Source organism: Ictalurus furcatus, chromosome 28, assembly GCF_023375685.1.
Source record: "Ictalurus furcatus strain D&B chromosome 28, Billie_1.0, whole genome shotgun sequence".
Classification (NCBI taxonomy): Eukaryota; Metazoa; Chordata; class Actinopteri; order Siluriformes; family Ictaluridae; genus Ictalurus; species Ictalurus furcatus.
This window is the reverse complement of record NC_071282.1, coordinates 2,902,866-2,930,738: the sequence shown is the minus strand read 5'-3', so window position 1 is coordinate 2,930,738 and position 27,873 is coordinate 2,902,866. Positions and strand designations below refer to the sequence as shown.

The 27,873-nt window shown below is 46.9% G+C and overlaps 1 protein-coding gene across 3 annotated transcripts; it reads left to right on the top strand.

Moving 5' to 3' along the window:
- On the top strand, positions 1 to 27,852 carry mink1 (misshapen-like kinase 1). 3 transcript variants are annotated; one of them, XM_053617834.1, is made up of 31 exons: positions 1 to 940; positions 8,292 to 8,357; positions 9,556 to 9,738; positions 11,807 to 11,917; positions 12,135 to 12,225; positions 12,809 to 12,939; positions 13,808 to 13,862; positions 14,560 to 14,638; positions 15,753 to 15,928; positions 16,717 to 16,786; positions 17,636 to 17,846; positions 19,643 to 19,750; positions 20,315 to 20,401; positions 20,944 to 21,129; positions 21,619 to 21,789; positions 22,378 to 22,536; positions 22,654 to 22,733; positions 22,953 to 23,056; positions 23,315 to 23,409; positions 24,084 to 24,232; positions 24,418 to 24,538; positions 24,639 to 24,755; positions 24,877 to 24,988; positions 25,206 to 25,361; positions 25,564 to 25,707; positions 25,803 to 25,937; positions 26,111 to 26,211; positions 26,386 to 26,535; positions 26,983 to 27,142; positions 27,400 to 27,539; positions 27,700 to 27,852. In XM_053617834.1, exons 1-31 carry the CDS (start codon positions 884 to 886, stop codon positions 27,781 to 27,783), a joined length of 3,789 nt encoding a protein of 1,262 aa, XP_053473809.1. In that variant the 5' UTR covers positions 1 to 883; the 3' UTR covers positions 27,784 to 27,852. The 3 variants fall into 3 exon arrangements, with proteins under 3 accessions (XP_053473809.1, XP_053473807.1, XP_053473808.1); XM_053617832.1 differs by lacking the exon at positions 20,315 to 20,401; XM_053617833.1 differs by lacking the exons at positions 20,315 to 20,401; positions 22,378 to 22,536; positions 22,654 to 22,733; positions 22,953 to 23,056; positions 23,315 to 23,409.
- The last annotated feature ends 21 nt before the right edge of the window (positions 27,853 to 27,873 follow it).

Below are 27,873 nucleotides of genomic sequence, written 5' to 3'. Positions count from 1 at the left end.
ACGGGAGAATCGACTCATTTAGGGATCGACTCCCAGGACTGGCGCGCGTGCGTGCGCGCTCTCGCGCTCATATCGCCTTGACGGAAGGAGCGAAAGTTTCCACATAAACACTCCTGCTGCTTTTTTTTCGGCGACGTTTCCGATTCGACATGTTTGTTGTTAAGCCACTTGGACGACGCGAACGACTGCAACGAGCCCGTAAATGCGACTAGAAAGCTCGTGTGTGTGTGTGAGTGCGTGGGAAGCTGCAGCGTTAAACGGCGGATTTTGACGACGCCGATGCGGACTTGCCCCGGTGTTTATTAGCTCAGCTAGCCTGCGACTTAACTTCTTTTCGTGGACGTCAATAGTGGATTTTCAGGACCGGGAGGAGGAAGGGCACGGCGACACTTTGCGAATTTAAAAACAAACAAAAAATCGACGTTTTAAATTATATACATATATATTTTTAATAACCAGTGTGGGAAACATGAGCGGCAAACGGGAGCTCGATAGTATCAGTAATACCGGAGATGTGACTCGACATGAGCGGCGCCTCGAGCTCCAGGCGCGCTGCGACGCAATCTGAGGGATTAGCCACAGTGCTAACGGTTTCGTACACCGCGTACACAGGCCTGGATAAACAAACAGCGCTTCATTTTCACCAATTCTCTCACACACACTCATGCCCTTTACAGTCCACAATTTACGTAAAAAATCGGCGTTAATTTTCCTCACTTAGCCTAGCATTACGCAGTCCAGCCGTCACATTACCGAGCCGCAGACTCTAATGGGACCTGAGAAGTTTTTTTGAGACGCGTTTTTTTTTCCTTCTTCACGGTTTGGACATAAAGACGGTTTTATTCTATTCAGGCGCTGACACGGACACAACTTGGACAAAAACATGTCGGAAAACGCACCTACACGGAGTCTGGATGAGATCGACCTGGCGGCTCTGAGGGTGAGAGGCTGCTGGAATTCACTCTGGATAAATATGTGCAGTAGTAATAACAGTGAGGATGATGAGGATGATGCATGTCCACGTTACAGTGTAATCCCATGGATTAAGACACGCATGCCGAGGCAGTGACACTGCATACATGTTTAGGTTGTGCTGTTTTATAATGAAACCTGTTTGCTCTGGTTGATCTGAATTTGTATCTTTGTCCTGCAGGTGACGTTTGTCTGGTTTTTCTGGTCATGATTAGGCCTGTGCCCTTGTTTTGGTACGACTGGGCCTGTGCACATTTGTGCACTAGTGCTTCGTATGGTCCTCCCTATGTGCACTAGTGCTTCGTATGGTCCTCCCTATGTGCACTAGTGCTTCGTTATGATCCTCCCTATGTGCTCTTGGGCTTCGTTATGATCCTCCCTATGTGCACTTGGGCTTCGTTATGATCCTCCCTATGTGCACTTGGGCTTCGTTATGATCCTCCCTATGTGCACTTGGGCTTCGTTATGATCTTCCCTATGTGCACTTGGGCTTCGTTATGATCCTCCCTATGTGCACTTGGGCTTCGTTATGATCCTCCTCGTGTGCACTAGTGCTTCGTTATGATCCTCCCTATGTGCACTTGGGCTTCGTTATGATCCTCCTCGTGTGCACTTGGGCTTCGTTATGATCCTCCCTATGTGCTCTAGTGCTTCGTTATGATCCTCCCTATGTGCACTTGGGCTTCGTTATGATCCTCCCTATGTGCACTTGGGCTTCGTTATGATCCTCCCTATGTGCACTTGGGCTTCGTTATGATCCTCCCTGTGTGCACTAGTGCTTCGTTATGATCCTCCTCGTGTGCACTAGTGCTTCGTTATGATCCTCCCTATGTGCACTTGGGCTTCGTTATGATCTTCCCTATGTGCACTTGGGCTTCGTTATGATCCTCCCTATGTGCACTTGGGCTTCGTTATGATCCTCCCTATGTGCACTAGTGCTTCGTTATGATCCTCCTCGTGTGCACTAGTGCTTCGTTATGATCCTCCCTATGTGCACTTGGGCTTCGTTATGATCTTCCCTATGTGCACTTGGGCTTCGTTATGATCCTCCCTATGTGCACTTGGGCTTCGTTATGATCTTCCCTGTGTGCACTTGGGCTTCGTTATGATCCTCCCTGTGTGCACTTGGGCTTCGTTATGATCCTCCCTGTGTGCACTTGGGCTTCGTTATGATCCTCCCTGTGTGCACTTGGGCTTCGTTATGATCCTCCCTGTGTGCACTTGGGCTTCGTTATGATCCTCCCTGTGTGCACTTGGGCTTCGTTATGATCCTCCTCGTGTGCACTAGTGTTTCGTTATGATCCTCCCTATGTGCACTAGTGCTTCGTTATGATCCTCCCTGTGTGCACTTGGGCTTCGTTATGATCCTCCTCGTGTGCACTAGTGCTTCGTTATGATCCTCCCTATGTGCTCTAGTGCTTCGTTATGATCCTCCTCGTGTGCACTAGTGCTTCGTTATGATCCTCCCTATGTGCTCTAGTGCTTCGTTATGATCCTCCCTGTGTGCACTTGGGCTTCGTTATGATCCTCCTCGTGTGCACTAGTGCTTCGTTATGATCCTCCCTATGTACACTAGTGCTTCGTTATGATCCTCCCTGTGTGCACTAGTGCTTCGTTATGATCCTCCTCGTGTGCACTTGGGCTTCGTTATGATCCTCCCTATGTGCACTTGGGCTTCGATATGATCCTCCCTATGTGCACTTGGGCTTCGTTATGATCCTCCCTATGTCCCTAACCTCTCCTCGTGTGCACGTGTGGTTTGTTCTGGTCCCTACACACTTGTCAGTAGTTATACAGGCTTTTACGTGACCGTGTAAAGGACATGGGTGTTAATCCCGTGGATCAGTGTGAGGACGGTTCAGTTTCGTGTCCTTGAGATCCTGCTGGAGCGTCGTCAAGCGTTTCAGCTTCCAGAAAGTTCCACCCTTCAGCCGAGTACGATCTGTACGAGCACAAACAGAAGGAAGGGGTTTTCATCCTTGGGTTTACTGTGAACGTGCCGTGAAATGTCGCATGCTGTAGTTGTGTGTGTGTGTGTGTGTGTGTGTGTGTGTGTGTGTGGGACAAAGTGTTCATGGAGCCCGACTAGTTGTAATTTTTTCCTGATGAGAGCACCATGGCTATAACTGAAATGCGTGACCTATTTAACTGACTGCCTGATTGTCCATCTGCTGTGTTTGGGCTGTGATCGTGTGTGTGTGTGTAAATGATTTGTGTCTATTAGGGATGCACCAGTCTTGAGTTGTGAGACTGCTATCATCCCTGTAAACCTTTCTGTCTGTTTGTAAATATCTATTTGCTCCTTTCTGTTTCTCCCAGGACAGAATGACCCACACACACCCCCAGACACACACACACAGCTGTTGTATGAACGAGGGATAGGCTTACAGCAGAAGGAGCGGTGACACCGAATATGCACGTGTTCAGTGTAATCCTATCGCTAAGCTCTGTTCTACACCGGGAATTCCCTTGAAACTCCGGACTCGTACGCAGTCAGGCCTCTTGTTGCGATTGTTTTGCCCAGATCCTGAAACGACTCGGTTTTTCCCTGGCCCAAGAGCCTCACGTACTGACCTTTTTTTTGTTGTTGTTGTTGTTGTTTGCTGTAACAGTTTTCAGACCCAATATATCGACATGCAGGATGACGCGTACGTTTCAGGAAGCGTAACGCGTTGTCAGGAAACTGGTTTGAGAGAGAGAGATTCGTTTCAGCGCACATTTGTCACGCACTAATGCACCGACGGGGAGACACCTCGGATTCAGAGATTTCGGTCCGCCGCGACTTGTTCAGCCTCGAGAACGCGCTCGCTTCATGTTGGACTTGTTTGTATTTGGTGTTTTGTGCTCAGGCTTGTCTCGGGTCTTGGCCTTTGGTCTGCCCTGGAACAACACCACCACCACACTAAACGACTAGCCAGCTGATTAGGCAGTTCAGTTCAACCTGCGTGGTTTCTGCTCAGATATCAGGACACTTTTTCTCTCTGGGTGTCCATGTTTATCCTTTCCATTTTGAACACCGATGCTGTTTTTGATTAATTCTGGTACAAACCGCGGTTTCTCACCGATCTGGTGTAGTAGGTGTTGGGCAACATGACAAAAAGATCATATCGTGGTACTTCGTATCGTCGACGGTTACCGTTGACAACCGGAGATTTGTTTAAAAGTGGAAGTACGTTGATCTTTTGGTCTGTTTAAAACACTTTTTGTGCATGGAGTTGAAGTAACGAGGCAGTATACAGTCTTTGAAAGCTACACAGTACGGCCAAAAGTTTGTGGACGCCTGAACATAACGCTTGGTGAACATCCCGTTCCAGATTTACTCCCGCTTTGCCGCTATACTAACCTCCACTCTTCCGGGAAGGATTTCCGTCTAGGTTTTGGAGTGCGGCTGTCTGTGGGGGTTCGCGCTCGTTCGGCCGCGAGAGCACCGGCGAGATCGGGTACCGATGTCGGACGAGGTGGCGTCACATGCGTGATTCGTTCTCCACTTTGAATAGACCTGTAGAAAAAAATCTATCAGTAGACGCAACTCGAGCGTCGTTCCTCTGACGAGCAAGGATTTAATTCATTCGAGGACTTTCGGAGCGAGGTCAAATCCAGGTTCACGACAGAAACGGACGACGATCAGGAATGCAGACTAACGTACAGCGACGTGAGCCTCGGGGTGAGCCGATATAAAGGAACGTGTGGCCAGAACTCGTACCGCGTACCTTTCCGGTCTTTATCGCTCTTTTCACGCCCGAGTCGAAGTGATCAGCCACCTCCGCTGATCAAAGTTCACACAGGCGTATCGACGTTTTCCTCGTCCGATGACAGAAAACTTTGACTATCCGAGAGGCCGAGCTCATCTGGACCTCCGTGAACACGTGACCCGAGCGCACAGCGCTACCGAGACTGACGCAGAGAGCCTTCAGCAGTTTGTTTTGCTCGTCAACAATGGAAACATTGTTTTTCTGGGTCATGGTAGGGATTTGTGTGTAAACTGAAAGTCTTTTGGGGGGGGGGAACCACCTACATGCTTTTGGCCCAGACTCCATGGTTACTATCAGTGAGCACTGGAGGGTTGTGAAAATGTAATGCTGCTCCCATACCTCACCCCCCACCCTCCCATACCCCCAGAAGGTAGGCATTCAGCCTTTTATCAGCTTCATTTTTTCCCTCTCCGTGTGTGTGTGTGTGTGTGTGTGTGTGTGTGTGTGTGTGAGAGAGAGCAGTGGTGAGCTGGTACAGCGAGTTACGTGCCACGACTCTGCAAGCCGCTATGTGGAATTCATCCCGAGAGAGAGAGAGAGAGAGAGAGAGCGAGAAAGCGGCGATAAGAGAGGCGATGATTCACTTGAGCTCTTTGTTTAATAGGTTGTCCTGTGAGTCGCCCACTCACTGATACACGCACAAACGTTACGAGATACATCAACACGTAACGCGCTGTCTGGGCCGCTTCAACATCTATTCTAACCTCTCTTCCGTCCCACCGGGTCGTCGTACGAGGCGCGTGCGTTAAAGACACCCAGACACGGCGAGCACCGGGTCCGTCAGAAACGAGCAACAATGAACCGGCTCATTACGGACGATTAGGAATCCCGTTAGAAAGCGTGCAGCCTAAATGCAGAAATTGCCGGTGTCACTTAGGCCTGTCGAGTTAATCGATTCTGAACGCTGTGATGATTAAGTAAAGCGTGTTACGGGTCCGTGGGTGTGCCAACAGTTTTTTTTTTTTGTTTTTTTTTTTTTAAAAACGGCATCTCTGTGTAAAAAAAAAAAAAAAAAAAATGCTATTTGAGGAAACGGCTAGCCTTCACTAGCATTATCACTGCGCAGAGAGAGAAAGGGAGAGAGAGTGACTGTGTGACCGTCCGTCCGTCCATCCGAGTCCTCCTGCTCTGTATCAAAGGTTACCAGGCTCTGATAAATAATACTGGGCTTTTACACAGAGAGAGAGGGAGACAATCATATACATAGACAGAATGCAACATGCAGATAAAAAGAGCCGTACACAGACAGAAAAAGACAGACATGGAGAGAAACAAATAAAGAGAGACAGACAAACATGGACCGAAAAAAGAGAGATATGGACAGAAAGAGAACCATAGGCAGATGGAGAGAAACAGATTAAAAAAAAAAAGAGTCATGTACTGATGGAGACAGACAGAAAGAGATGGACAGACATGGAGAAAAAGAGACAAGCATGGATAGATGGAGACAGACAGAAAGAGACAAACATGGACAGATAGAGAGAAACATAAAAAGAGACAGTCATGTACTGAGACAAAAAGATGGACATTGCAGCAAGAGACAGACAGACAGACATGGAGAAAAAGAGACAAGCATGGACAGAGACAGACCGAAAGAGACCGACATGGATAAAGAGAGATGGAGAGACACTTCAAGAGACAGACCAGGACAGACGGAGACAAACCCATAAAGACACACACACATTGCAAGAGACAGACAGACGTGGACAAAAAGAGGCAGATGCAGACAGACAGACGTGGACAAAAAGAGGCAGATGCAGACAGACAGACGTGGACAAAAAGAGGCAGATGCAGACAGACAGACGTGGACAAAAAGAGGCAGATGCAGACAGACAGACGTGGACAAAAAGAGGCAGATGCAGACAGACAGACGTGGACTAAAAGAGGCCGATGCAGACGTGGATTAAAAGAGCCGATGCAGACAGATGGGCACAGATGGAAAGAGAAGGAAACAGACAGACACACACACGCACGCTGTAGTAAAGCAGCTTTTGCCTGATTTGTACAGACTTCACCGCCGTGATTCGAAGCGTGATCTTGGACGCTCGTGACGGTTCCATGTTGCTGCAGGACCAACAGCAGAGCAGTAGCAGTGTCTCTCTGATACTTTGTCCACTGTCACTTTGTTGATTCAGCAAAACCTCAGCAGCCTGGACTTTCCTAAAAAGCACAGACAGGAAGAGCAGTGATGCGAAAGCAGCAGACGGTACGCTTCGACTCGGCGCCTGTGCGTTCATCTGGCAGAGTGGGCTACGTGTTCCGGCACGAACGCTGCTGGAAACTCGCTTTACATTCACGTTCACTAAAATGCTCAGACGTTCAGTGGTACAGTATTTACACTCGTTTGATTTCTCACTTGTGGGCGTGGCCAGTCCAGCTAGCTCTGATAATAAACTCCATGCAGTCCACTGTATAATTTCTAAACGTCGCCGTCGTTAGCGCGTAGACCAGCCTGAGAAACGAACCGCTGTCAGACAGTTATATCAGCGTGCTCATCACGTGATGCGTTATTGTTGCTACGGTAATAGATCATTCGCAGGGACGTCAGACAGACGCTTACGAAGACGGGTGTTTAAGAAAAAGAAATCGTCTCCTCACGGAAAACTTCCCCGTATCGACATTCATTTAACGTTCATGGGAGGAGTCTCCAGTGTCAGGAAGTGGTTCTTTTATAATGAATTAAAAGTTAACACAAGGAAGTGTTTTACTCGACACGTAACGTCGTCTCCAGCGTGTGACGTGAGCAGCAGATTCATTATCTAGTACTGGAACCAATCTCTTTTTTTTATTTTGGTTCTTCCCCGAGGTGGTGGTTTGTTTTTTTTTTTTTTTTTTTCCCCCCTCCTGTCCCTCCCTTCCTCTTGTGCGAACTTCAAATAACTGTCATTGTAAACCGTATACTGTATAGAATCATTTTGTTGGCCGTTGTGTTGTGTGCAATCGTCTGCATATTATGTAAACACACACACACACACACACACGCTCCACTCTCGTGTCCACTTATTGCATCAGCTAGAAACGTGTATTTATTTTTTGCACCGCTTGGTTTTTTTTTTATTCTCTCCAAGAGATGAACCTCTGGTGTGTGTGTGTGTGTGTGTGTGTGTTTTTGCGGAAAAGGAAGAAAGTGGAAAAGAGAGTGCTTTTATTGGAAAAAGATGACTGTGTGTTTGTGATGAACGGCAGCCCTGTCCACCCACTGAGCAGCGCAGAGGCCATATTGAGAGTGTGTGTGTGTGTGTGTGTGTGTGTGTGTGTTAATAACTGCCTTTCAGAGTGTTTGGCCATGTTTCACGTAGCCGAACGTTACCTCTGAGTTCGTAACGACTCCTGACCGGTGACCGGGCCAGATTGTTCCTGTAGCACTCTCTGGGAACTTTGGCAAAAAGTGAAACAACTCACCTCGTCTCTCTCTCTCTCACTCTCACTCTGTCTCACACACACACTTTTGTGCTGATTGGTTTCCTGACCTTGGGCTGTCAGTCAGTGTAGAGCTCCAAGATAAAGTGTATTTATATCGTGTGTGTGTGTGTGTGTTAATAACATTCCTCTCACTCTCTGTGCCAGGATCCAGCAGGAATCTTTGAGCTGGTGGAGGTCGTGGGCAACGGTACCTACGGGCAGGTGTACAAGGTGAGAAGAGGGAAGGTTGGAGGGAGGGAGGGAGGGAATGAGGGAGAAGGAGAGAAGGATGGATTCCTGATGTTTGATGTGTTATTTAACATGTGTGGGTGAGTCGATGAAGGAGGGAGGGAAGGAGTGACGGAGCGTGAGGTCGCCCAAATGCAGCACACTATCTGTGAAGCTGTATCAATATAATAAAACTAGACAAATTCGCATTTAGTCCGCAGCGTGGTCTGTGCATAAGTATTTATACCCCAGAGCCGTTTAAAAAAAAAATATATATATTTTTTTCCATTTTATTAAATCAGCTCAGATTCTGTAGCAGATCCTTGTAGACAGTCGCGTGCGTTTATGCAAACGATTTAGCCGAAGGCTGTTGATCAATCCAGAGACACCTAGCTACAGTGCTAGAGTATGTTTTGCTGGTTTAAAAGTGAGGGGAAAAAAGATAATACGAATGCGAAATAAAACCGCCAACATTGGAGCGCCACTACGAAGCAAAACATGATCAGCAACGGATAAGCGTTCAAACGTAACCGTTGTCGCCGTTCAGGCATCGAATAAACATCGAAGCAACGTAGCTCTACCGTTCCCTAGGAATTACGAATACCCCTTCCCCGAAACATGCCAGCTACACTACAAAAATCCAGACATGTCTTTGGTGTAAAGGGAGATGTAAGAATGGTGTAAATTTGATTATTATTATTTAATACGTGTGTTTTCCAGCTTTAAGTAGCGTCTCTTGTCCTGAGACAGAAAGCAGAACTGAAACGAGAGATGCTGTCAGGTTTTAGTATGATGGATGCGTATATATATCTCTGCTGTGTGTATGTGTGTAAATATATATCTTAATATATATCAGATTATCGAAGTCGTGAGGATCTGCTGTAGGGACGGCGGCGTGGGACGGACAGATGCGCAGGATAAGAAGGACAGAGGGAAAATTTACTACAGAGATGAGTTCTGTGTTTTTAGACCAGGTTGGGGGGGGGGGGTTAAGTACGCGGGTTTAGTGCTGAGTGTGCAAAATGACAGGGTGAGTTAGGTGTCACCGACGTAGTGTGAATGCGGGGTACCAAGGTGAGAACGAGGTCGCCGTCAGCCTGCTCGGATTTCCGATATGGGACTTTCTTCAGCTATTAATAGAAGTACACATCTGCTCTGTACTATTTTTATACACACGCTCTCTCTTTTTGTTTCTCCTCAGGGGCGCCATGTGAAGACGGGACAGCTGGCCGCTATAAAGGTGATGGACGTCACCGAGGAGGAAGAGGAGGAGATCAAGGCCGAGATCAACATGCTGAAGAAGTACAGTCACCACCGCAACATCGCCACGTACTACGGCGCCTTCGTCAAGAAGAGTCCACCCGGCCACGACGACCAGCTCTGGGTGTGACATAACGGAGCAAACGCTGTGATCTATTTACTCGTATACTGTGAATCGCAAGGTTACAAGGTTTTGGGGACGGGAGGAGATTGGTCTTGGGGTTGAAGGTCTTGGAGTTCAGCGTGTAACGTCAAATCAGAATGGGTTATACAGTTTCTGCATAAATATGAAAACATCATCAGATTTTCACACACGTCCTAAACGTAGACGAAAGGAACCTGGTTAGACGAATGAGACAAAAATAGTATACTCGGTCATTTATTTATTGAGGAAAATGATCTGTGAGGGGTAAAAGTATGTGAACCTTAGCTTTCAGTGTCTGGTGTGACCTCGTCGTGCAGTAATAACTGCAGATAAACGTTTCCGGTAACTGTCGATCAGTCCTGCAGATCAGCTTGGAGGAGTTTTATCCCGTTCCTCAGTACAGAACAGCTTCAACTCTGGGATGTTGGTGTGTTTCCTCACATGAACTGCTGGCGTCAGGTTCTTCCACAACATTTCTACTGGATTACGGTCAGGACTTTGACTCGGCCGTTCCAAAACATTCACTTTATTCTTCTTTAACCGTTCTTTGGTAGAACGACTCGTGTGTTTAGGGTCGTTGTCTTGCTGCATGACTCACTTCCTCTTCAGATTCAGTTCACAGACAGAGATCCTGACATTTTCCTGTAGAATTCGCTGGTGTAATTCACAATTCATTGTCGTTCTGGCCCAGTTACAGCAAAACAGGCCCAAACCGTGACACTACCACCACCATGTTTCACAGATGGAATAAAGGTTCTCATGTTTCACAGATGGAATAAAGGTTCTCATGTTTCACAGATGGAATAAAGGTTCTTATGCTGGAATGCAGTGTTTTCCTTTTCACCTTCAATTCAAACTGCTAATCCTAGACTTTCACATACTTTTGCCCCTCACAGTTGTGCAATATTGGATCATTTCCTCAATAAATAAATTACCAAGTACAACCCCAATTCCAAAAAGTTGGGACGCTGTGGAAAATGTAAATAAAAACAGTAAATAAAAACAGAACGCAGCGATTTGCAAATCTCTTAAACCCATACGTTATTCACAATAGAACATGGGAAACATATCAGCTGTTCGAACTGAGGAAATATACCATTTTAAGAAAAAAATAAGGTCATTTTGAATTCGATGGCCGCAACACGTCTCAAAAAAAGTCAGGATGGGGGCAACAAAAGGCTGGAAAAGTAAGTGTTACTAAAAAGGAACAGCTGGAGGAACATTTTGCAACTAATTAGGTTAACTGGCAACAGGTCAGTAACATGATTGTGTATAAAAAGAGTATCTTGAAGAGGCTCTCAGAAGTAAAAATGGGATGGAATCTGGATGGGAGCATACAGTTTGTTGCTCTGAAACCAGTATATACCTTTCAACATTGACGATCCCTTTCCAGATGTGCAAGCTGCCCATTCCATAGGCACTAATGGACCTCCATACTATCAGAGATGCAGGCTTTTGAACTGAGCCCTGATAAAGCGGGTTGGTCCTAACCCTGCTTTGATTGGTTTGTCCTGCCGTGCGCTCTTAAGCCTTGCAGCAGTGCGGAGTCTCGCAGCGGATTTCCTGTTTATTATCTGGTCTCGGACCACACGACGCCACATAACCGGCACGACGAGGCAGCTAGTACTCGCGCGCTCGATCAGCGATTTGCAGCGACAGGACGGAGCGGTTCATACGTGCTGTGAAGTGGTCAGGAGAGCGACACAAAAGACTTGAGCAGAGTTTGACTTTAGGCAAATAACTGGTGCTTTGCTCGAGTGGTTCAGTATGGTGGCTACCAATAGGAGTCTTCAGTGAGGTGACGGCAGTTAACCGCCGCCTGTTACGATGCATAACCTGGCTTTAACAGTCAGAATTATTAACCAGCCCTTTATTAGGCAGTGTGTAATTTATCTCACGTTTGTTGTTGATTCTTATTCCTGTGCATGATGTATAAATACTTGCGTAACCCGTGGTTACTGCCTGCGTTCTTCCCCTTCGGATATGTTGCGTTATACGAATTCGAGAACATTCTAAAGATTGGTGTTTTTGTTTGTTGCGTGCACAGCTGGTGATGGAGTTCTGTGGTGCCGGCTCGGTCACGGACCTGGTGAAGAACACTAAAGGGAACTCGCTGAAGGAGGACTGGATCGCGTATATCTGCCGAGAGATTCTGCGAGTGAGAAAGACACACACGCATACTCAGACTCACACATACGCACGCACGCACGCACGCACGCACGCACAGGCCCATTTTAATGCTCACACGGCAAGCTAATAAAACTCTGCTTCTCCCACACCACTGAGAAACCACGTTCCAACATGGACGAGTGTGTGTTCCTCACGTGTGTGTGTCTCATTCTCGCTCTCGCTGTCTCTCTCTGTCTCTTTTCCAGGGCCTGTCGCACCTTCACGCACATAAGGTCATCCACAGAGACATCAAAGGCCAGAATGTTCTTCTGACTGAGAACGCAGAGGTCAAGCTCGGTAAGGGGGCCGTGTGTTGGCGCGTGTCCAATCTGGCGATCGGATCGTCCGTTTGTGTTTTGCCGCGCATCTTCGACACGTCCGACCTCTTTTTACATTTATTTATTTATTTATTTTAATTAATGAGTGCCCTACTGATTTAGCAGCGAATCTGATAGTTAGAACAAAAACAATTACATTTTTTTTTTTATAGTATAACACACTCCTGCAGGCATTCTGACTTTATATAGACACGCTGACCCACATCAGCACTGAAGGACTGTGTGGTCTGTGTTCTTGCTGTGAAATATGTAATAATAATAATAATAATAATAATAATTGTTGAAGTGGTACAAGGGCTGTTAAGACAAAGTTCAAATAGATTAGACTGAAATCGGAACGTTGGCGCTCTTGCAGATTTAAGTGACGGTCGTTCTGACAGCTCTTACAGAAGTGCATTGTTTTTCATCTGTACGCTCATTCGTCTGATGTGAGGTCTTTATCCCGGTCACGGTTAATCCGGATCCTGTCCTGGGAAAACAGCTAAGACACCCTGTTAATTCTCTCTCTCTCTCTCTCTTTCTCTCTCTCTCTCGGTGTGTAGTTGATTTTGGTGTGAGCGCTCAGTTGGACCGGACTGTAGGCAGGAGGAACACCTTCATCGGCACTCCCTACTGGATGGCACCCGAGGTCATCGCCTGTGACGAGAACCCTGACTCCACCTACGACTACAGGGTAACTGGTGTCTGTGTGTGTGTGTGTGTGTGTGTGTGTGTGTGTGTGTGTGTGGTTCTCCAGCTCAGCCGTCACTGGAAATATGAGTGATGTAATGCTTTCCTCTCCGGTCAAATGCCTTCTCGAGTATAGATTACTGAGCTGTAGTGATGCACTGAACCCACACTGGGGCCCGTTTCATTAAATAAAACGAACCATCGTCGTTGGAAAGATGAAAAGGATTTCTGATTTAATTTAATTTTATTTTATTTATTTATTTATTTATTTATTTTTAACAGCCTATGATTTTTTTTTTTTTTTTAAAAAGCAAATCGTTTCTACGTTTGTAGTCGGGTATTTGTTTCTTTATATGTTTAAAGTGTATATATTTCCTAACGTGGGTTAATAATATCTTTATAGCAATAATTTGATATCATTGTGCTTTTTTTTTCCATTAAAACATTTTCATGAATCTTTTACCTTAAAATTACACACAGACAAATTAAAGGAAAAAATGAGGACGATCGAAATACCGCAGCAGTGCACCAGAGCCAGCGTTTTTTTTGTTTTTCTTTCCCTGGCGCATGTTATCTTTTTCCTTTAACGACTTTCCTTTAATAGCTTTCCCCGAGCTCCTTTTAGAACGGCACGTTATTTTTCCTCCATACTTTCCCGTCGCCGCTCCGAAGTCCTGACTCTTAACCCAGGCCGCCGCCGCCGCCGCCTTCTGAACGGAACTGGGTTTCGTCCTTGTGTCGAACGATACGCGTGAATAAGAGCAACACGCTCACTTCTGTAACTGTAACTCACTTCTCCAGCACGAGCGCGCGTTGGTGATCGCGTGTGTGTCGCCTTTCACAGAGCTGATGTTGTTTGTTTCTCTTTGCAGAGTGACATCTGGTCTCTGGGAATCACAGCGATCGAGATGGCGGAGGGGGCGCCTCGTAAGCAGCACACACACACACACTAATACACTGCCACAGTGGGACAGCTTAACATTCTAGTTGCAATTTGATACCCAGCCATATTTTGACAACAATAAGGAGAGTGGAGTTGAAGCGTTGTTTTTGCCGGTAGCACTGAGGAAGTCCACACCGAATGTAGAGTAAAGAGCGGGAGAGAGGGGGTGTTGAAGTAGCGCTGTGTTTTAGAGCTGCTCTTAGGAGTGTGTGTGGGGGCGGGACGTGCTGGTCAGTGTGTCGGTCTTATGCAACTCCACAGTTAGTCACATTCGCTCTCGTGAGGATAGTGAGAGATATATTATCTGTCTCTCTCTCCGTCTGTGTATTTGCTCACGCGAGTGTCTCTCTCTCCGTCTGTATATTTGCTCACGCGAGTGTCTCTCTCTCTGTCTGTATATTTGCTCACGCGAGTGTCTCTGTCTGTATATTTGCTCACGCGAGTGTCTCTCTCTCTGTCTGTATATTTGCTCACGTGAGTGTCTCTCTCTCTGTCTGTATATTTGCTCACGCGAGTGTCTCTCTCTCTGTCTGTATATTTGCTCACGCGAGTGTCTCTCTCTCTGTCTGTATATTTGCTCACGCGAGTGTCTCTCTCTCTGTCTGTATATTTGCTCACGCGAGTGTCTCTCTCTCTGTCTGTATATTTGCTCACGCGAGTGTCTCTCTCTCTCTCTCGCAGCATTGTGTGATATGCATCCCATGAGAGCGCTCTTCCTCATCCCACGGAACCCTCCTCCGAAACTGAAGTCCAAGAAATGGTCAGCCTGTTTGTTTAATCTACTTCCGTGACTGTGTGATGTGCTGTGTTTACGTTTACATATCTCCCCACCGGACTACCACTCTAATACTTATCTATACACTCGTGCGCCTATCTGCCTCCGTTCTCCTGAAGAAGGCTTACATAAGAGAAACTCCCTTCTCTCTGTTTATTTCCCGTTCTGTTTTTTTTCTCGTTTCGTCCTTCCTTGGTTGCATTTGTCCCGGCGTTCGCGTGCCACCGTTTTGCCTCCTTTAGGGCTTCTGCAGTAAGGAAAGTGAAAGCCTTTAGTTTTTTCAATTAAAGTCTTATTTATTTATTTATTTTAGCAGAACAGCAGGCCTCCCGTTAGGCCGAGCTCAACGCCAAGAAGAACTATTGAAAAAAAACCCGCAAAGATATTAACACGTCTGACTGCGGTTCTGGCGGCCATATTGGATTTACGTACACTACCCGTCAAAAGTTTAGACACACTCGTTATTTTTTTTATTTATCCCCCGCCCCCATTTCAGAATGATAATAAAGTCATCAAAACTCTGGAGTAACACAAATGGAACTATGGGAATCATGCTGTGATAAAAAATCCAAAATAAATCAAAATAATTGAGTATTTTAGCATCTTCAAAGTAGACACGCTTTACGCCTAGAATTTCTAGAAATGTATTCTTGGTGTTTTCTCACCTGATTTCTTGAGGAATTTCCCTCAGATGCGTTTTAAAAAGTATTAAAGGAGTTCCCACCGACGCCGGACTCTTATCGGCTGATTTTCAGAATTTTTTGCTCTGAGTCATCCGTTTAAAAAAAAAAAAAAAAAAAAAAAAAAAAAAAAGATAAATAAAATGTTAGTTTCCTAATGAAAGAAACGAATACGTCGGCACGATTATATTTTTGTCTACGATACCGATTTCAAACATTTAATCGCACACCTTCAGATCAAAAGGTTTTTAAGATCATGAGAAACATTTCAGTCGAGTGTCCACAAACTTTTGACCGGTATATGTAGATAATCTATCTCCTGTTCTTTTTTTTTTCCCCAATTAGAAAAAAAAAATAAATTCACAAGAGCCTAAGAACGCCACATCTCAAGATCTCGCTCCTCTTCCTCCTCCTCCCAGGTCCAAAAAGTTCATCGACTTTATCGAGGGCTGCCTGGTGAAGACGTACCCGAGCCGCCCGTCCACCGAGCAGCTGCTGAAGCACTCGTTCATCCGAGACCAGCCGACCGAGCGCCAGGTCCGCATCCAGCTCAAAGACCACATCGACCGCACGCGCAAGAAACGTGGCGAAAAAGGTGAACGGTGCACGTGTGTGTGTGTGTGTGTTCTTGAGTGACTGTTACGTGACTAGAAAAAGCTCGTATCAGGTACCGTAATTAGCGCCTCTAGGGGGTGAAAATCAGTAAATACGTCGGCGCATAAATGCGTAACGACTGCTTCTTCTTAAAGCACTCGAGAGACCTCTACGTCCTTCATGGATCCCCTTCGTATATGTCATTTATTCTGCAGCGCTATCGAATGCTCAGTTCTGATTGGTTGGAAGATTGAAGATTTGATATTTAGCGTTTATGGAAGGAGTCTCCAGTATCGGCGCTATGGAACAGTCAGGTGGAAAGCTGCAATTTTACATTAGGGGAGGGAATGACTGTTTGTTTTTCTAGCAGGCGTAAACGATAACGTTTGTTTCACGTGCATTCCACGGTGTTAAACGTAGCTATAAAGAGCTAAAAATAAAAAAAGAAAAAGTGTATTTTTGGCTTCCGTGCTATTCTAGTTTTTGTCGGTTCTCCCAGCGTGTTACGCTTTGGATGCGTGTGTAGTACCGCCGTGCTGTGTGGGTGAAGGCTGCACATTTTCCCCCCTGAGTTTTTATCCACCACATGGTTTCGAGAGAGAGCGAGCGAGAGAGAGAGAGAGCCTCAGCACGTCTGCAGATGGTCGCTGGCACAGTTTAGGGAGAGCAGAGTGGTTCATAGTTTGGTGTGTCAGAGCTGCAGTGGTATGAGATGTTTTGTTGTTCAGAGCTGAAAGTTGCCTTTATATCATCTGAGTCTCTGTCTGTTTGTCTGTCTGTCGCTCACAGAGGAGACGGAGTACGAGTACAGCGGCAGTGATGAAGAAGATGAGAACAGAGGTGATGAGAGAGAGTCCAGGTAATACTACAGCTGATAAAAGATGAACTAAAATCCCTACACTCGTTTTCGTACCACGCCGCAGTGTACACATTTCTCCCTCATTCTTAACTTCACCCTAACCCTATGGATCTCCGAGGCTCTCTTCCGAACATGCCTCTTGATGCATGATAAACGGTGTAGGAAAGATCCGTTTCGACTTGGAGCCGTGTGATAGAATGAGGTACTTTGCAGAATTTTTGATAAAGTTTTCGTGATGAACTGCAAGGAAAAGAGGCCACGGGGTTTGACACAGACGACACACCCATTTAACAAAGGAATGATAACCACAGAGATCATGCCTCCTTTAGTAGGCCTGGCAGACACAGTGGCCACGCCATTTTTACTGGGACAGACAAACATTGAGGCCACGCCCCTTTTTCTGGGACAGACAGAGGACACACCCCTTTTACTGTGATTGATAAACCCATGACAAGCACAGGGGCCACACCTTCACTGGGACCGATAAGCACAGGCCACACCCTCTTTCATGGGACAGGCAAATACATTGGCCATGCCTCCTTAACTGGGGGAATTTTTTTGATCATAAACACCAGTAATAAATTAAGCTGAGGCTTGTTTTCTTTTTTTTTAACAATATTGAACCATATCAATCCAGTTCCTCTCTGCGCACACTGTCTTTTCCTTGTTCCATCTCTCTCTCTATTTTTTTCTTCTTCGTTCTGAAAGTCTCCTCACTCACTGATTCCCTAAATCTAGATGGATCTACTTCTTTATATCCACTCTGAGTTCTCACCTCTCTCGCTCTCTCTCTCTCTCTCTCTCTCTCTCTCTCTCTCTCTCTCTCTCTCTCTCTCGCTTTCCCTGCAGCTCCATCCTGAACGTGCCGGGCGAGTCGACTCTGAGGCGGGACTTCCTGCGGCTGCAGCAGGAGAATAAGGAGCGCTCGGAGGCGCTGAAGAGGCAGCAGGCCCAACTGGCAGCGCAGTGCCGCGACCCTGAGGAGCACAAGCGCCAACTCCTCCATGACCGCCAGAAACGTATCGAGGAGCAGAAGGAGCAGCGGCGAAGGCTCGAGGAGGTAACTGTTACACACACAGAGATATAACACCCATAGAAACCCCCTCTATGAAACGGCAGTGGAGGAAAGCACCGTGTTGGAGACTTTCGAGTCTTTCTGGAGCGCCGGATGATGGAACCAGAGACAATACGATGTTTACAGCGCTGCGAGCTACTCAAATACATTTTTATCTGCGTATTTAACGGAAGAACCGAGAACAGCACGCCGATGTGCAACTGTGAGTCACGAGCTGAACCTGGGGTCTGGGAAGAGCTTCTCTTTATTTAACCTGGTTGAAGAATGGCATTTGAAGAATGTCCAAAAATGTGAGGCTCCTTGAGTGGTGTGTGTGTGTGTCTGGATCTGGCCTTCATTTCGCTGGATGGATATGAAAGCAGACGGTGTAGTGTAGCGGAGACGGAAATCTGCGGTGTGTTTGATTCCTTCTGTTCCAAGCTGTAGATGGTGAGATTAAACCTCCCAGCTTTTGAACGTCGGATAACGTAAAACGGGGGCTTCTTCCTGAAGAGAGATGAACAGTGTATAGTGTCAGAAAGAGAGAGAGAGAGAGGAAGCTCTGGGGCGGGAAAGATCGGAGCGACACTCACGGCGAAAGGAAGTTAACGAGAGGCTGATGGAGCTCTGGCAAAAGCACCAACGCATACTTACTCCAGCATGTTTTCAATCCTCATTCTTCTTGTTTTTTTGTTTTTTTTGTGTGTGCACGAATGCCCTAGGGTTAGCTGGATAGCAGGTTTATCTTGTAACCAGCAGGTTATATTAAAGTAATTATAAACGAAGGGCTTGGATTAAGATTGAGTGGCTTTTTTTTTTTAAGCAGAATTTATTCATATTTTTATTTATTTATATTTTCTGCTGCAGTAGAATAAAGTAGATGGGAAGGGTTTTTTATTTTCTTTTCCCTGAGAGAGAGAGAGAGAGAGAGAGAAAGGGAGAGAGCGCTGACATCAGATTGCTGCCCAGTAATCGACCACAACGAAAGAGAGATGCCGTGGGTCTGTAATGCAATAAGTTGTCATTAGTCGATATATTTATCTTCCGTCTTTGTAAACAGGCGCGAGCGAGCGAGGGAGGAAGGGATTAGAGAGACGAAGAAAAGGGGATGATGGAAGCATATTTTTATTTTTTATTTATTTATTTTTTTTTAAATGGAGCATGTCTGCTTAGTCAGCCCTGGGTTACGGTCGCTTCTTTCCAGTTAAACGAACATTTTATCCACCAATACCTCCGCCTCCCCCCAAAAATAAAATAAAGCGAAATAATAATTCATTGACTTTATGCAGCGTTCGCATATTCGAGTACACTATGTTATGCATGTTCATGTGTGTTTGCGTGTGCGGTTTGTTTGCAGCTCATGTAAATAAATCGCCGTGCGTATATGAGAAGGCCGCAAGATCCGATCCGATCCGATCTGAGCCGTGGCGTGTGGGACGCGGTCCCTGCGTCTGCTGCTCGGGTGTAATTATAGTTATTAGGATGTAGCAGGTAGAATCGGATGCCAGATATGGATGGATATATTCACAGTGTGGAGCAGCTGGGAGAGATCCACCACTGCAGCGATGGTGACTCATCAGCGTCCCTTCGTCACCTACCCCTCTCACGTCTCTCTCTCTCTCTCTCTCTCACACTTTCTGTCTCTTTCTCGCTTCTGTCTCACTCTCTCTGTATCTCACTGTGTTGAATTCACCCTTTTCATAACTTCCCGTTTATTTATTTTTTTTAACACCAGTGGGATTTATTATTTCACATAGATGTTTGAAAGTAATACACTTTCTCTCTCTCTCTCTCTCTCTCAGCAACAGAGGAAGGAGCGCGAGATGGTGAGGCAGCAGGAGAAGGCTCCTCACCGGAGACTCGACGATATGAGGCGGGAGGAGGACCGCAGGATGGCAGAGAGAGAGCAGGTAGCCAATCCCCACTCGAGGAGCGCCGCGCCTCCGCCAATAGCGGCGGAGCGTGGGCACCCGCTCCGATCCTGGATGGAATGCCTGTGAATTGGTTGCCATGGGAGCAGGCTCTCAGTGCAGTTTTGACTGCGTGTGTGTGGGCGAGCCGTGTGCCGCCCCACATTCAGTAGAATTCAAAGTGGCAGAGACGTAAAAGACCAATCAGCAAGAATGAATGTGTTTTAGCTTCTCTTTAGAGACGTGCTGAGATTTATTCAGTGTTTTACACACACACATGCATACACAGTGCCTAAAGCACCCTCACATCGCTGTTTACATTATTAGATGCAAATAAGGCAGGCCACAAATGACATATTCGTATTCAGACTTTGTGTGTACGTACACACACACACACACACACATGCCAGTTAAAGCAGAAGGCATGAGAGGAGCCTTTTCCGCCCCAGGAGGATTTTTTTCCCCTCCAATGTATTTCCATTCTTCCTCCTTTTCAGCTTGTTCTCGTCTCCGTTCCTCTCTCCCTCCTTTTCTCTCTCTCGCTCTCTCTTTTTCGCTCTGTAGGAGTTTATAAGGCATAAGCTGGAGGAAGAGCAGAGACAGTTAGAAATCCTTCAGCAGCAGCTTCTCCAGGAGCAGGCCTTGCTCATGGTAACACTGTCCTCTCTTTAACTCTTCCTCTTGAACACCACACCCCCCCCCCCTTCACTTCCCTTCCCTCACTTCTGCTACTTCTCCTCTCCTCTTCTGGTGAGCTCTTCTGGGTTGATGCGTCTCGTATGGGTTTCCTAACGGACTGCGGTTTAATACCGGCCCTCAGGGGTAGGGGGGGTTAATGCGGGACTCGCACCTCTAGATCACTGGAAAAGATGGCTCAAATTCGCGTTACGTACGTTTTGTTACAGAGCGGCTTAAATCGCGTAAAAGAGACACGAGAAACTGGAGAACTCAGGGAGTACCGAATTTTCCCGGTTATAGGGGAAAAAAAAACGTGCAGCGGGTGTTTGTCTGGAAACGAGACACATCAGCAGTTTTGGAAGAGGACAGTGTGTGTGTGTGTGCAGTGCGATTATTATTTGTATGTGTGTCCTTTTTTCCCTCTCTATGTGTCAGTCAAGAAGTGTTGAAAAAAAAATTGTGACCCCTGAATTTTATTTATTCTTCTTTAAAATGGTGTGTGTGTGTGTGTGTAGGAGTACAAGAGGAAGCAGCTGGAGGAGCAGAGGCAGTCGGAGAGGCTACAGCGGCAGCTGCAGCAGGAGCATGCTTACCTCGTCTCCCTGCAACAACAGCAACAGCAGCAGCAGCAACAGGAGAAGAAACCGCTTTATCATTACAGCAAGAACCTGGATAACAATAAGCCTGCCTGGGCCAGAGAGGTCCACACACACACACACACACACACACACACACTACACTACACTACACTACACTACACATATACAGTAATGCTGTGGGACATTAATAAGGCGTTAAATTCTCACTTTGTCATGTTCCCCGGACACCAAAGCACTGAAACTGGAGACTCCTTCCCAGAACGTTAACTAAAATGAGCGTTCTCCCGACAGAACCCGCAGCACAAGGCCCTGTCGCAAGTCGTTGCTATAGAAACCGTAACCCATATAAACCTGTGACCTGCCTCTGCGCTCCTATCAGAACCACTGTTGTAGAAAATCAGTCACCACCTTCTGACCAATCAGATTGGAGCATTCAGAATCACAGCAAAATTATGTGCATTCAGACCCCTACAGAGAGACTCTTAAAAAGGGCTTAAAATACACTCATTTTTATTAATTTAATAATAATAATAATAATCGCATACTGTATACATATGTACGTGTATATCTCGCTCTCTCTGTATCTCTCAGGTGGAGGAGCGGAGTAAACTAAACCGACAGGGCTCCCCTAAAATCTGCACCACTGTCTCCGATACCAACATCCAGTCCCGCTCCGACTCAGTCAGCCAATCGGGAGGCGTGCAGGCCGCGCAGACCCCGCCCATGCAGAGACCTGTCGAACCCCAAGGTGGCCAGGGCAAGGTGTGTGGAAACGGTGTCTTCTTTTACCTTAATTGCCGATTTATTAATCAGACTGTTCGTGTGTTTCTGTGCACTCGGTATCGGAGTTAAATTAGCGAATTGCATAGCAGCGTTGAGTCGTATGGGATGCGTTGTGATATTGAGCGTGAGCGTGAGTGTAGGTGGCCATCAGCTCTCCTGTCCAAAAAACATTCTGCTTTCACTTCTCTGCTCTCTGTTTCCCTTCAGTGACTGTATCCTTCTCTCTTTCCTTTCTGTTTTTTCCCCACCTCCTCCACTCGCCACGGGGAATTCCTTTCTCCTCCCTCCTCGGGTCGGGAATTTGCGGAAACCTTCCCGTGCTTTTCCTGACCTCCCTTGCACGCCTCTCGCTTTTAACCTCAAACTCCTGCTCCGCCTTTCTCCTCCATCCCTGTGAACTTTGCGTTGCCCGCCTCCTTCTCTCCGGGTCTCCTCGCTGTCCTCGATGCTTCGGCGCAGTTCCAGATGGCACACTTGGTGCCTCTGAAGCCGTACGCCGCACCCGTGCCGCGCTCCCAGTCCCTCTGCGATCAGCCCACTAAGACCATGTCGGCCTTCCCCACCCAGGACCCCTCCCCCACCCCGACGCCCCGCCCGCTGCACTCCCGCGAGCTCGTTCGTCAGAACTCGGACCCCACGTCTGAGAGCCCCGCCCCTCAGCAGCGCCCGACGAGGGACGACCATGGCCCGTGGATCCGCCTCCCCGAGATCGAACAGCCTCCGAAGGTAACCTGGATGTCATTTCGAATACATCATTCATTCATTCATTCATTCATTTATTTATTTATTTTTACGGAAATTTGCGTATATTTATAAATAATTTTTCTTTAAATTTTTTTGTAGATTCCTCAGAGAACCGCTTCGATAGCTACCGCTCTGAACACTAACCTGTCCTCTGGCATCAGACACCCAGTACGAGCCAGGTAACGCATCTCTCTCTCTCACACACACACACATCCATGTAATTCTCATTCACACACCTCAGACTCCGCTGTAAACCTTCCAGCGCATTCCGCAGACGTCAATCGCATGTTTACAATTAAGATCAGTTCAGCTACACTTCTTGATTTGTCCTTAGTACTTTTAACCGTTGCTCGTTAGCGTAAGCGGAGTTTGTTGATTTTAGCTTTTGTGCATGTCAGCAATCCAGATCTGAGTCGCAATGACCGCTGGGAACGAGGAGACAGCACGAGCCTCATGTCCAACCTGCCTCAGACCGGCTCTCTCGAGAGACACCGCATCCTCAGTGAGTCGTGTGTGTGTTGTGTAGTGTAGTGTTGGCGGTGATGTCTTCTTTATTACTTAGTATTGTAAATAAGGAAGTAAACACCATCTTACGTAGATTGTCAAGGGCAGTACTAAATGGGGGGGGGAGTCTTATACAATTTACACCGATCATCCTGTTGAAAAGTTTACACCCCTCCCTCCCTCCCTCCCTCCCCAGATCTTAACGTGTATCGTGTTTTCTTTTCGAGTCTCAAGCGTCGTGTCTCGTGATTTTCAGGTTCGTCTAAAATGGACTCGTCTCCCGTCCTCTCTCGCGATGGACGACACAAACCTGGAGAATCCCGCACCTCTTCCAGACCTAGCAGACCAGCGGTAACACACACACACACGCACAGGCACACACACACACATGCATGCGCACAGGCACACACACATCCACGCACAGACGCATGCACACAGGCACAAAAGTGCAGCTCAACACAGGCATGCAGTCTGTAAAAACATTCTCACACAACTTTGCTAAAAACTTTTTTTTTTTTCCTCCGCTATGTAAACTATTTAAAAAGATTTCCTTCTGTTTCAATACTAACCCATAATCTTCTTCTTCACTTTGTGCTTCGCATCCTCCTTGATCCTCAGAGCTATAAGAGAGCAATAGGAGAGGTCAGTACTGGTGTGTGTGTGCGCGTGTGTGAGACATTGAGGGTGAAAAAGCTTCATCCGGGTTCGGGTTAACACGTCTCTGATAAGCGCTCTGGTCTCTGATTGGTTTTCGGGTATTTGCATCGACAGGGCAGAGAGGAGCACAGGGAATGAGAAATAAGACGTAGAAAAAGATTTGTTTGTGCGTGTGGTGTTTTGTTCCCCCCCCCCCCCAAGAGCCTAGAACCTAGTTTTTTGCACCACAAGTATGAAAGTCTGTCCTTACCCACAATTCCTGTTACTTATTATCCATAATCATGTTTATTAAAGCAAGTCAGAAGTAAGTCTGCTTATTAATGGTGACCTTGTTTTGATTAATTAACGCCGTTCTCCGTGTGTATCAGGACCACGGGCTGTACTCAAAGGAGCGCGCCGAGGAGCAGCCCCGTCCTCCGGTGAAGGCCAACGACTACTCGTCGTCCTCAGAGAGCAGCGAGAGCAGCGAGGAGAGCGAGAACGGAGAGGGACATGAAGAGGAGAGTCCCACTGACCGGTACACTTACAAGGAGGGATGTGTACAAAAAATATATATATTTTTTTAATTGTATAAATACTTAAAAAGTTCTCCTTTGACCTCATTGAGGGTCAACACTTAATTAACCTTAAATAAGCTTATAACACCAAGGGGTCACGAGGTATGGAGGGGTGTCCTTCATGTGGTGTCTGTGTTTCCGTTAGCCCGCGAGACCCGGACTCGGACTCCGTGAACACCATGGTGGTCCACGAGGAAGAGGAAGGTGAGGGAGGAGACGAAGAGCGGGCTGGAGGTTACGGTGATCAGACCATGCTCGTTCAGAGGGTGAGATGAAATACTCCTGTGTGGAATTGATTTTATTTTATCCAGTAGGTAAATTGCTCTAATGTGTGTGTGTGTGTGTGCACGCGCGTGCGTGTTTCAGACTCCAGAGAAGCGTAATCATAACGGATACACCAACTTGCCTGATGTGGTTCAGCCGTCCCACTCCCCCACTGACTCCGCCTCCCACTCCTCTCCCGGCAAAGACTCCACCTATGACGTGAGACCTTTTTCCCCCACCTCTAATGTAACTCCAGTGCAAAACTGACGCATGCTAAATCTGTAAATATTATCTTCAGCCGAACTGACCGCGTGCTTTAACGTTACTGTACCGATTTCAGTATCAGTCCAGAGGTTTGGTCAAGGCTTCTGGGAAATCCTCCTTCACTACCTTCGTGGATCTCGGAATGTACCAGCCGTCGGGGGGGACAGGGGAGCCCGTGTCAGTGGGAGGTGAGTCACGACCCTAATCTGACGTGAAAGAGAGGGAGCTGGTTACAGAAAGCTCTAACTCTTTTTTTTTTTTTTTTTTTTTTCTTTTTTTTTTCTGCCCACTCGTACCAGCCCGAAAAGAATCTGTAACCTCAAAAGCTGATCCAATATTCTACTAATGGTGATGGGATATTGTAGTAAAAATGTCCTTGACTACAGCCTGTGTGTGTGTGTGTAGGTCTGAGTTCTCGGTTTGACCAGCTGAAGTTGGAGGTGCGAAAAGGCTCCATGGTCAACGTGAACCCCACAAACACTCGCCCCGTCAGTGACACGCCCGAAATCCGCAAATACAAGAAGAGGTTTAACTCCGAGATTCTCTGTGCTGCGCTCTGGGGTATGGAGTGTGTGTGTGTGTGTGTGTGTGTGTGTGTGTGTGTGTGTGTGTGTGTGTGAGCGAGAGAGAGGGATAAGACTGCATGTGTATGTATTTTAAGATGTAAACTTGCTAGTTGACTCGCAAAGGAGTCTTGATTTGTGCATGTATTACCTTATGATTGAGTGTGTGTGTGTGTGTGTGTGTGTGTGTGTGTGTGCAGGTGTAAACCTGCTGGTCGGAACCGAGAACGGACTGAAGCTGTTGGACCGCAGTGGGCAGGGCAAAGTGTACCCTCTCATCAATTCCCGCAGGTTCCAGCAGATGGACGTGCTCGAGGGACTTAACCTGCTCATCACCATATCAGGTTTTTACGTGCTCACAGGCTCGGGGGTTGGGGGGGATAAATCACCGGTGTTGCCTTAACTCCCTACCCCCACCCCCTCGCTTTCTCTCCGTTAGGGAAAAAGAATAAGGTGCGGGTGTATTACCTGGCCTGGCTGAGGAATAAGATCCTCCATAATGACCCCGAGGTGGAGAAGAAGCAGGGCTGGACCACTGTAGGGGAAATGGAGGGCTGTGTGCACTACAAAGTGGGTGAGTGCGCAGTGTGGAGTGGGAACGCTTTTAGACTCGCTCGGTTTGGGGCTGGGTTTGTGTCGTAACAGTAAACGTTTACGTTCGTTTCACACACTGATGTTTTTAATCATCGTGATTCGTTTCGATAGCTGACAGATGAATATTTCTCGTGTGTGTGTGTGTGATTTTAGTGAAGTACGAGCGAATTAAGTTCTTGGTAATCGCTCTGAAGAATGCGGTGGAGGTGTATGCCTGGGCCCCCAAACCCTACCACAAATTCATGGCCTTCAAGGTAAAAAAAAACACATTTCAATAACACACTCCGTGCTTCACTAACAAGCTTGTCTTATTTTTGATTAGGCAACCTAACCTTGCCCCACTGCCCCCCCCTTCTCTCTCTCTTTCTCTCTCTCTCTTTCTCTCTCTCTTTCTCTCTCTCTTTCTCTCCCTCTCTCCATCTATCTAGTCGTTTACTGACCTGCCTCACAGACCTCAGCTGGTTGACCTGACTGTGGAAGAAGGCCAGAGGTTAAAGGTTATCTACGGCTCCAGCGCCGGCTTCCACGCCATCGACGTCGATTCCGGAAACAACTACGACATCTACGTTCCCGTCCACGTGAGTCGCCGCGAAGCGCAGGAGATGACCGGAGCGCTTTTGTTTGCTGATGGATGAACTTTAAATGATTTGTGCACTCTGGTGCCACCTGGTGGTTGAGAGCCTGAACAATCTAGTAGCAGTGCAGCTTTTCTTTTTCTTTCTTTTTTTCCTTTTAAAAACATTAAATGCAACTATAAATGGATAAAAAGCAGACTGTGTTGAAATAGTATATTAGAAGAAGGATTTTGCAGGATTTGCACTGTTAGAGGAACCTAGTCAGCTTTGTAACAGTAATGGTAACAGTAACTTGCTTTCGCGTCATCCCGTCATTGATTATTTTCCTACAACAGCACACCCCCTTACCTAGTCACTTCGCAATCAGAAATCAACATGAGGACAGTTTTTGTTTTCTAAATTAGATGGCGCTAAAAGTGTGTGTGTGTGTGTGTGTGTGTGTGTGTGTAGATCCAGTCTCAGGTGACTCCACACGCCATCGTCTTCCTGCCCAGCTCTGATGGAATGGAGATGCTGCTGTGTTACGAGGATGAGGGAGTGTACGTCAACACCTACGGCCGCATCATTAAAGACGTGGTGCTGCAGTGGGGAGAGATGCCCACCTCTGTCGGTATGACACACACACACACACACACACACACACACACACACACTTCCATGCAGTCATGACCACAGCTGCTCATGTTGTACCAGGACAAATGTGTATATTTAGGAGGAAAGTGACAAACAGGCGGGAAACCTAATTTTAGCGATGTTGATATCTGATGAATGTGAAATCGTTACGTGGTGAGACTGTAGCACAGATATAACAAATATAGTGTTAATGATTGCATTTGTCTCTTTCTTTTTCTCTCTGTGTGTGTGCAGCTCATATCTGTTCCAATCAGATCATGGGCTGGGGCGAGAAGGCTATAGAGATCCGCTCGGTGGAGACGGGTCACCTGGACGGGGTGTTCATGCACAAGAGAGCTCAGAGACTCAAGTTTCTGTGCGAGAGGAACGACAAGGTCCGAGCTACACCACAACCTTTCACATGTAGAGAGCACCTGATTTTTCATTTAATAAACAGAACCATCTAAAAGGAACTGTCCCCCCCCCTCACTCCCCCCCCTCTTCCCCCCCCCCTCTCTCTCTCTCTCTCTCTGTCTCCCTCCCTCCCTCTCTCAGGTGTTCTTTGCGTCGGTGAGGTCTGGAGGAAGCAGTCAGGTCTACTTCATGACCCTGAACAGAAACTGCATAATGAATTGGTGATAATGATGGAGCAGCCATATGATCACTGTTCCCTCCACTCTTTCTCTCTGTCTCTCTCTTGCACTATATATATATATATATATATATATA